The sequence below is a fragment of the Salvelinus sp. IW2-2015 genome, unplaced genomic scaffold (assembly GCF_002910315.2).
Source record: "Salvelinus sp. IW2-2015 unplaced genomic scaffold, ASM291031v2 Un_scaffold1251, whole genome shotgun sequence".
Taxonomy (NCBI): Eukaryota; Metazoa; Chordata; class Actinopteri; order Salmoniformes; family Salmonidae; genus Salvelinus; species Salvelinus sp. IW2-2015.
Genome location: NW_019942799.1, coordinates 194453 through 205186, shown reverse-complemented (window position 1 = coordinate 205186; position 10734 = coordinate 194453). Strand labels below are relative to the sequence as shown.

Here is a 10734-nt window from a genome sequence, read left to right as displayed (position 1 = left end):
GCCCCACCCCCCCCCAGAGCCACCTTCCAAGGCTTTACCGCACAACGCTTCCTGGTGTATGATACAATGATAAGCTGTCAGCTCACCTGTCGCGTTTCCTCTTGCATCTTTCCCGTACTTCGCCACCAGTCCGCTCCTGGTCCACACATCGCAGGTGCTCCGTCGGTTGTCAAACCACAAGTTTTTCCCAAGGCAGCTCCATCTCATTTACACATCTTGACACCTCTTCATACAAATCATTGCCCCGTAGTTGTGCCATGCATAGGACGTAAAGCAAAAACTCCTCTGTCACGCTGAGCTGGAGTCCACTCCCGCGATTGAAAATTGACAACTGGGCAATGTCAGAAATGTCGGTGCTCTCATCCACAGCCAAGGAATATGCAAATGAAATCTTTTCCCTTTTCACAAGCTGCTCTTTAGATTGCATGGACAACTGTGTCTACTCTCTCAGCAATGGTGTTTCTGCTCAGACTCACATTTAAAAAGAGTTGCCTTTTTCTGGGCAAACTGTCGTCACAAACTTAATCATGCAGTTTTTGATGAAATCCCCCTCCGTAAATGCCGGGCTGGATTTAGCGATCTCTTATGCCAAAATAAAACTGCTTGACAGCAGCCTGGCCTTGTGAATTTGGCTTTTTTGAACAGAGCCTGTCGAGATTTGAGGCCTCGTTTTAATTCCTCTGCCTTTTGTAGCCTTTGTTCCATGTCAATTCTTTTTTTTGTCGCGTGTTTCGTTCATAATGTCGTCTCAGATTATACTCTTTCAGTACCGCCACACTTTCTCCACACAGAAGACCACAGGTTTTCCAGCTACCCCCGTGAACATATACTCCGACTCCCACCTTCACCTTGTTTGAAACCCCCGGTTCTCAGTGTCCACCTTCCGTTTTGCCATTTTTGATGGGTATCTGAAAGTTAATTTTACTGTGATGCTGACGACTGCTGTGCCAATAAATATTGAAATGAAGCAGCCTACTGCTCGGTGCGTCACCGTTGCATTGTGGGAAATGTAGTATTGGTGCGTGTAAAAGATCTGCGGGCTGCCGGCTTGCTGCGGTCTGCGGGCCGGTTCTAATAATAAATCAAGATCATCCCAGGGGCCGTAAAAAACCTTCTCGCGGGCCGGATGTGGCCCGCGGGCCTTGACTCTGACATATGTGATTTAAAGGCAATGCTACCAAATACTAATTGAGTGTATGTAAACTTCTGACCCACTGGGAATGTGATGAAAGAAATAAAAGCTCACGTAAATAATTCTCTACTAGTATTCTGACATTTCACATTCTTAAAATAAAGTGGTGATCCTAACTGACCCAAGACAGGGAATAATTTTTACGAGGATTAAATGTCAGGAATTGTGAAAAACAGAGTTTAAATGTATTTGGCTAAGGTGTATGTAAACTTCTGACTTCAACTGTATTTCTGAATACCATCCTGTTTGATTTCTATTTGCCATATATTTTTTTAACTCTACTGTTCCACAAAAGTTCTGAACCTATATACATTTTACAGACACAGTATATTTTACATTAGTTATCTTGTTGTTAGTCCCACCCTTCAGCTCCACTTAACTCCTCCCATCTATCTTTTAACACCATCCATATTGGATTTCTACTTGCCATATTTTTCAACTGTACTGTGATATTTTACAAAGGTTCTGAACCGTTCTATTCTCATAGTTTCTACAGATTGTAAATGAAAGTTAACATCTTTTGCTGGAAGTTTTATTATTCATTGATTGACTAGGACTTTTTAAAATCACCGAACAGTGCTATCTGCAGAGTTAGCTCCAGGTAAATATTGCAATTCTTCAGCCATTGCTGGACTTTGGTAGTTTAAACTGCAATCGGTGACATTGGTCCCATAGCCACCAATGTGATAGCAGCTGGGTCTTGTCTGCTGAGTTCATTGATTGTATATGAACCAGAAAAAAAAAATTGTGAGTGGATGTCTCGCTTCCATCTCTGACTACTCCTTCCTCCTTCCTTCGATTAGTAGTCCTGCTTGCTCCAGTGCTTTATCTACATTAGGCACCAGTTGTCTCTCGTAGTCCCAGACTCTCTTGTCTTCATGCAGCTCCTCCTTGGTCAGTTCTCCTCGTAGGGGAACTCTGACATGGATGATACGACACATGTTAGGAAGAACCTTCACCGTCTGCCCGAAGTTACGCAGCACAGAGTGGACCGACGTCTGCTCCACTGCCCTGGGGTCAGAGACAGAGAAGGGTTGTTAGACAGAGCCTCTATTCTATCCTTTCCTGGGTCTTACTTTCATCTTGTAGGGGTGGTAGGTTCTAACCAGAGCCCTATACTACAAACTCTGAGTTCAACCACTTACATAAATGTGGCTCACCTTTTAGCCAGGTACATTTCTGGGCAGGCTAAATCAGGGCTAACTCTACTCATCCTGAATGAAATATCTGAGCCGTGAGTTGAGGACCATTGAGATCAGGTTCCCATCATCCCTTTCATTTGAGGAGGACCACTGATTAAATATTATATTAAATCAAATGTTTTTTCTGTGTCATTTTTTGTTGTTGTTATATTACAATATTAAATACACATTTAGTAATGACAGGATGCATTTGAAACTTCACGCAGAGTATAACTTTTGTATGACTTTATATAATTATTTTATCTATGGGAGTGGGGAGAAAAGTTGCTTGTGCATTGATAAACACACCAAAGACGGCATTAACTAAACGTAATAAAAGTAAGACGGCACTTCTTATGACCTTTTTCACACCATAACCTGCAGAATTTGCAAGGTAGCTTTTATTTCATGTTAAAAATGTAATGTAGCGCAGACTCGCCCATGGATTTATGTTTCAGCATCGTCTCAATGAAGAGTTCGGAGCTCAACTAGCCACGTGCGACATGCATGCGCAGTTATAAGTCTGCCTGAGTGAGCAGCAGGAGGACAAGCAATATCCAACGTCGTAATAGGGATGAAGCCTGACCTGGAATGTGAACCTAACTGAAGCTGACTAGCGTTAGAAAACCCTGAGTATATCTAGCTAGCTTCTTAGTATACTACTCTGGGCCATACTATCATCTTGGAGGGGTGGTAGGTTCGAACCTGGGCCGTACTATCATCTTGGAGGGGTGGGAGATGCGATAGTCTGGCTCCTCTCTGTAGATGTGCTCCATGATGTTGATCCCTGGAACATTTCTCCAGCGGGGCCGTTCAAACCTTCCACTGGGCTCAAACTGGGACTTAGGGAAGATGTGGTTCTCTATGAGGAACACTTCGGCCTGGGGAGAAGGAGGGTTGAGTGAGAGAAGGTGAAAGAGAGAATGAATTCAGATTTTTTCCCCCTTCATATCCGATATATTTTTCTCACTGCCCAAACCTTTATTGTATTTTGACCCATATCAGATTTGCACATTCACACTGACGTAGCATATGAAATAGCTTGCAAACGCAATGCGTTGCGTCGCAATGCGTCAAAAGACAGGATTCCATGGCTGCGTTTACACGTGCAGCCCAATTCTGATCTTTTTTCAATAATTGGTCTTTTCAGTTCTAAAAAATGTCAGAAGATGAGATATGATTGGTCAAAAAACAATAACAAAACCAAAAACACCAAAGATCAGTAATTGCTGTTTACACATTGGGGAAAATATCAGATTTGTATCAGATAATTGGCAAGAAAATCTGAATTGGGATGCCTGTGTAAACATCCTAACATATGCATACTACACACATAATGATCATAATTAACAGACATACACACTACTTCCCTGAGTCCTCCCCCTACCTTTTGGTTTTGCCTCTGAAGTACATCCATCATCTGGGGCAGGGTTTGATGCTGGTACGGAGCTATAATCTCATCTATGTCGTTCAGCAGTACATAGCGTGACTGATACATGTGTCTGTAGACACAGTCATTCAGAGTGGTCAACTGGCCATAGTAGTGGATGTCCCCTCCATGTTCACTGGGCTGCCACCCGCGGGACGGGTTCATGTATTTGTCGATAGGCCAGGGCACCACCTGCAGTCAATCAATCCGTTAGTTAATTTGGGAGAACGGGCTCGTGGTAATGACTGGAGCGGAATAGGTGGAATGGTATCAAATACATCAAAAACATGGTTTCCAGGTGTTTGATGCCATTCCATTTGCTCCTTTCCAGCCATTATTATGATCCGTTCTCCCCTCAGCAGCCTCCACTGCTATCTATCTATGTATCTATCCATCCATCCAATCAGTTAATTCCTACCTCCACAAAGCCGTCGTGTGTGTAAATCTGTAGCAGTCTATCCAGCTCTGATCCACAGCTGGTGTTATACACCACAACATGCTGCACTCCCAACAACCTGCAATATAGAAATCAATCAATCAACCATTTAATCAATCAATTGATCACTCAATCAATCAATCAACCATTTAATCAATCAACCAATCGATCAATCAATACCCACTTGTACATCTCCAGAGTCTGGGTGACCTGAAGCACGTTGTTATAATCGCCAAATAAATTGGACCAACAGACAGTGAAGTTGAACTGAAACTCCTCTTCCTCCCTTTTCACAAGGTTCTGGATGCGGAGGAAGGTTTGSTTCTGAGCGAGYTYGGCGTCAGCTTGTGTGGCGAGGGTCACATGTGACGGGTTGCAGTCGGGAAGATTCGGACAAAGGACGTCGGTCGTCACGAAGCGGAAACCTTTATCCCAATACAGAACAGAGTCACATATATGTAAATCCACAAACTAATCAGAGAATCACCAAGCCCCTTATTTCTATGATTCAGGTGTTGATTCAGGTGTGTCAGTGCAGGGCTAAAACCAAATAGCAAATAGCAGGTACCAAAGTGATCCGAGTGCATCTGGACTTCAGCCTTCATTCCATTAGCCCAGTGAGTCCCACAGTAGAACACACAGTACAGAGGCTGGACTGAGTCTCGTCTGAAGATACTGATGATGCGTACGGAGCTTCCCTTCACACGATGTTCCTTGTAGGCCCCCACCATGAAGTGTTTGGTGTCGTTGACAGGCGTGATGGACTGGTCAGAGATGTGGTGCGGATAGAGATGCTGGTGGTTGCCTGGCTGTGACCTGAGGAATCATGGACAGATTTTTCCTTTTGGCACATTTATTAAGTTTCTTGATCGTAGGGCAGAGGCTTCACGGTACCTGGGCAATGTGAAGATGGCGTAGTAGACCATGACTGCCAGAGCAGAAGCTATCAGTAGAGGGAACGCACGCCTCTTCACCATCATGAGCCAGATCTAGGAAGGTAGTTTATAGAAGGTGAAGATTGAGGTGACCTTTGAAGAGAAGGGAAAGTTAATAATGTAGTCGCACTTGCTCCCTGCCTGCGTTTACACATGCAGCCCAATTCTGATAGTTTTTTTGCCACAAATTGGTCTTTCGACCAATCAGATCAGCTCTTTTGCCCATAATTGGGCAAAAGATCAGAATTGGGCTGCCTGTTTAAACGCAGCCTCTGATCCTTAGAGTGAGATGAAGATATTCATGACATGCAAAATGTTGTATCTAATGACACTCAATAGGCCTCAATTTTAAGTTTCAACTTTCAGCATTATTTGTCCCAGAGACGGAAATAGTGGCTTTGCAGGAGAGCACGTATGACATGAAAAACATAACAAATCCACATTGACCAGAATAGAAATGACAGCAAGAGACACAATGGAAATAAGTAACTGACTTTGTTGTATTCGTTTTGTCTAGTTTTGTACTGTGTGTATGTATTTCTTAAACTGTCAAATAAAAGAAATCAACCACTGCCTTGAGGGGAAATAAAAGGTGTGTGCCGGGGTTGATCGCAGTTGTAGTTGTTGTGTGTGTGTGTGTGTAGAGTTCTTAGTGGACAAGCCAGAGCAGGAGTTTCAGGACCTAAATGAGAAAGCTCTGAAACACATCCTCAGGAAGATACCTGGCAAGATCAATGACCAGGTACTCTTACCAAAGATGGTTGAAAAATGAAGATGTCCCACCTAGGCTGTTTATCATATAAAACAAATTGTCCATTCCGGTCAACTTAATTAACGGGGTGGCTCTCGCATAGGCACCAATGCATTAGCAGCTAGGTCTGGTCTGCTTAGTTGACTGTATATGAACCAGTAAAAAAAGAGGAGTTGGGATGTTCCTTCCTTCTCTTGTGTTACTACACACACATGGCACGTGCACAGATATGAGCCATAGTAGTGGGGCACTGCCTTTTCCTCCTAATGAAAAAACGTGCCACTTTTTAATTGGTAGCAGTTTTTAAACTAATTCTTTGTCTATCATTGTCGGTATTTTTCCTCTTTGTAATTTAAATGCCAACGAATTGTCTTCAAAGTAATATATTTATCAGAAGAGAGGAATTGAAAAAGATGCCCTCTGATCATCCCTGCTAACCTACCGGTTACTCTCATCCAATCATATTCTAGTTTATCCAATCAATCCTTCTCGCTACCGCGAGCTTGCAATACGATCTGATATACTGTGCTTGAATTGTGTAATTACAGTTGCCCTTTTTTGTTAGGTAGGCTAGTCCATTCAATAATCCATTGTAGCAGCCTGCCTAAACTAAAATACAGTAAGATAAATATTATTTCGTATTGTAACATGTCATCATCATACCAAGGACGACACTGATGAACCTTGGCAGGAGACAGGGCTTGTCTTGTGAAACCAGTGGAACAACATCATCTCCCAACTAGCTGGCTTTACGAGAGCATGCCGACAAGAAGCTAAGACTCTCAATTCTCAGCAGCACTTTACGGAAATACTGAATTTCACATGTGGCCACTTACCCTGTAAACGTGTTTCGTGAACACTTTGATATGTGATCGAGTTTTACACATGTGTTTTCGATGTTATAATGTTGCTTAAACATTGTTCCGACGTAAGAACACACAAACACACACAGCAGACACACAAACACACAAACACCACAACCACACACACACACACACACAACACAAACACAACGACCATCACACACACACACACACACACACCACACACACACCACAGTAGCCATCAATGATGTCCCTGGCCCTGTCCTGACAAACATCCCACACACACAGTGCATTCGGGAGTATTCAGACCCTTGACTTTTTCCACATTTTGTTATGTTACAGCCTTATTCTAAAATGTATTAAATTAATTGTTTCCCCTCATCATTCTACACACACTAGCAGCATACCACCCTGCATCCCACTGCTGGCTTGCTTCTGAAGCTAATCAGGGTTGGTCCTGGTCGATCCCTAGATGGGAGACCAGATGCTGCTGGAAGTGGTGTTGGAGGGCCAGGAGGAGGCACTCTTTCCTCAGGTCTGAAATTTTTACTCCCAATACCCCAGGGCAGTGATTGGGTGCCCTGTGTAGGGTGCTGTCTTTTGGATGGGACGTTAAATGGGTGTCGTGACTCTCTGTGGTCATTAAAGATCCTATGGTACTTATCGTAAGAGTAGGGGTGTTAACCCTGGTGTCCTGGCTAAATTCCCAATCTGGCCTTCATACCATGGCCACCTAATCATCCCCAGCTCATTCACCCCCCTCCTCTCCCCTGTAACTATTCCCCAGGTCATTGCTGTAAGTGAGAATGTGTACAACACTACCCCATAATGACAAATCAAATTGAAAACAGGTTTTTAGAAATGTTTTAAATGTACATATATTTAAAAAAACGAAATACCTTATTTACATAAATATTCAGACCATTTGCTATGAGACTTGAAATTGAGCTCAGGTGCATCTTGTTTCCATTGAACATCCCTGAGATGTTTCTACAACTTTATTGGAGTCAACCTGTGGTACATTCAATTGATTGGACATGATTTGGAAAGGCACACATCTGTCTATACAAGGTCCCACAGTTGACAGTTCATGTCAGAGCAAAAACCAAGCCATGAGGTCGAAGGAATAGTCCGTAGAGCTCAGAGACACGATTGTGTCAAGGTACAGTTCTGGGGAAGGGTACCAAAACATTTCTGCAGCATTGATTGTCCCCAAGAACACAGTGGCCTCCATCATTTTTCTTAAATGGAAGAAGTTTGCAACAACCAAGACTCTTCCTGGAGATGGCCGCCCAGCCAAACTGAGCAATCGGGGGAGAAGGGTCTTGGTCAGGGAGGTGACCAAGAACCCAATGGTCACTCTGACAGAGCTCCATAGTTCCTCTGTGGAGATCGGAGAACCTTCCAGAAGGACAACCATCTCTGCAGCACTCCACAAATCAGGCCTTTATGGTAGAGTGGCCAGACGGAAGTCACTCCTCAGTAAAATGCACATGACAGCCCACTTGGAGTTTGCCAAAAGGCACCTAAAGGACTGTCAGACCATGAGAACCAGACCATGAGAAACAAGATTCTCTGGTCTGATGAAACCAAGAGTAAACTCTTTGGCCTGAATGCCAAGTGTCACATCTGGAGGAAACATGGCCCCATCCCTACGGTGAAGCATGGTGGTGGCAGCATCATGCTGTGGGGATGTTTTTCAGAGGCAGGGACTGGACGACTAGTCAGGATCAAGGGAAAGATGAACGGAGCAAAGTACAGAGAGATCCTTGAGGAAAACCTGCTCCAGAGCGCTCAGGACCTCAGACTGGGACGAAGCACACAGCCAAGACAACTCAGGAGGGGCTTCGGGACAAGTCTCTGAATGTCCTTGAGTGGCCCAGCCAGAGCCCGGACTTGAACCTGATCTAACATCTCTGGAGAGACCTGAAAATAGCTGTGCAGCGACGCTCCCCATCCAACCTGACAGCTTGAGAGGATCTGCAGAAAAGAATGGGAGAAACTCCCCAAAAACAGATGTGCCCAGCTTGTAGCGTCATAACCAAGAAGACGTAATGCTATATTCGCTACCAAAGGTGCTTCAACAAAGTACTGAGTAATTTTTTATTAAAAAAAAATATTTTTGTAAATATTTATATCCATATACATACACGCATGCATACATATACACATATAGACATACACATACCTATATAGACATACATACTTCTATAAGAATAGACCTTTATTATTATTCCCAGCAAACCCTACCACCCTTCTCCAATTGGAGTAAACTAATAAACACTTAGGCTATTACCTTCAGTTTATGCATCTTATACATATTTTACAGACACAATCTATTTTACAATAGTTATATTTCGTTTGTTTTTAGTCCTTCCTCTATTTCTGATGTCCATCCAGTTTGATTTCTATTTGTAACTGTGCTATTTCACAAAAGTTATGAAGCTATATACATTTTACAGACCCCGTATGTTTTTCATTGTTTTTCTTGTTATTAGTCCCATCCTTCAGCTCCATTCAACCCCTCCCATCTATCTCTCAACATCATCCATTTTGGATTTCTATTTGCTATATATTTTTCAACTGTGCTGTGATGCTTCACAAAAGTATTGAACCTTTCTATTCTCATAGCTTCTACAGATTGTAAATGTAAAAGTTTTTTTTTTGCTAAAATAATTATATTATTGATTGATTGACTATGGCTTTTCAAATCACCCAGTATTGCTATCTGCAGCGTTAGTTCTAGGCAACTGTTGCAATTCTTCAGCCATTCCTGGACCTGTGACCAAAAACGAGCTACATATGGACAATACCAAAATAAATGATCTAATGACTCTGCCTCCTCACAGCAGAATCTGCAGAGCTGGGAAGATTGTATCCCCCATATACACTGCTCAAAAAAATAAAGGGAACACTAAAATAACACATCCTAGATCTGAATGAATGAAATATTCTTATTAAATACTTTTTTCTTTACATAGTTGAATGTGCTGACAACAAAATCACACAAAAATGATCAATGGAAATCAAATTTATTAACCCATGGAGGTCTGGATTTGGAGTCACAATCAAAATTAAAGTGGAAAACCACACTACAGGCTGATCCAACTTTGATGTAATGTCCTTAAAACAAGTCAAAATGAGGCTCAGTAGTGTGTGTGGTCTCCACGTGCCTGTATGACCTCCCTACAACGCCTGGGCATGCTCCTGATGAGGTGGCGGATGGTCTCCTGAGGGATCTCCTCCCAGACCTGGACTAAAGCATCCGTCTGTTGGGCCCTCGTGAGTCAATATTTTGCAGACAATCTGGGCGGTAAAAGGAAGTATGATTCCTGCCTGCCCTGCCCCATCCTCAGCATGACCGGCCAAAGGAGGGTACAGGCATAATCTCTTGTCAGGGTAGTTTCCATTTCAACAGAAGCCATGACTCTTTGCCGCGACCTCCCGCGCCGATGTTGGTTGTTGAATGCGATATCCAGTTGTTCGTTGGTCCGTCAGTTGGCCTGGTGTGCCAAACATTTATTTCTCTGTTTGAAGAGGACTATTTGAAGCGTGCGGAGCAATTGCAAACATGCCCGTAACTTGCTCCATTTATGTATTAGTCATGTCCGAACTATAGAGTTAGCTTATTCTAAATCACTGGCATCATCCTAGGCAACATCTTGATTGGACAAACTATATCATCAAAACAATTAACTAAGACATGTGAGGCATCCAAATAAATCGCCAAAAACGCCACCCATGCTCATCTGCGCACCTCCTCCCCTTGTGGGACCATTGCCTAGGTGGCGGTTGGCCTGGTCCTCCTCATGACAGACAATGCTAGACCATGTGGCTGGAGTGTGTCGCAGTTCTGCAGAGGAAGGCATTGATGCTTGGACTGGCCCGCCCGTTCCCCGACCTGAATCCAATTGAGCACATCTGGAACATCATGTCTCGCTCCAATCCCAACGCCACGTTGCACACAGACTGTCGCCAGGAGTTGG

At 43.3% G+C, this 10734-nt stretch overlaps 1 protein-coding gene across 2 annotated transcripts in view; it reads right to left on the bottom strand.

Moving 5' to 3' along the window:
• Nucleotides 1-1708: 1708 nt before the first annotated feature.
• LOC112070178 (uncharacterized) overlaps nt 1709-10734 on the bottom strand; it is a 50524-nt gene continuing 41498 nt past the window's right edge. Inside the window, exons 2-8 of one of the 2 annotated variants that reach the window (XM_024137591.2) lie at nt 5133-5266; nt 4807-5054; nt 4423-4663; nt 4221-4317; nt 3761-3994; nt 3079-3254; nt 1709-2203 (exon numbers count right to left, since the gene is read on the bottom strand). In XM_024137591.2, coding sequence (XP_023993359.1) covers nt 1969-2203; nt 3079-3254; nt 3761-3994; nt 4221-4317; nt 4423-4663; nt 4807-5054; nt 5133-5218 — 1317 coding nt within the window. In that variant the 5' untranslated portion in view covers nt 5219-5266 and the 3' untranslated portion in view covers nt 1709-1968. Of the gene's footprint in view, nt 2204-3078; nt 3255-3760; nt 3995-4220; nt 4318-4422; nt 4664-4806; nt 5055-5132; nt 5362-10734 lie in introns of those variants that run through there. The other variant, XM_024137592.2, reaches the window with a different exon arrangement.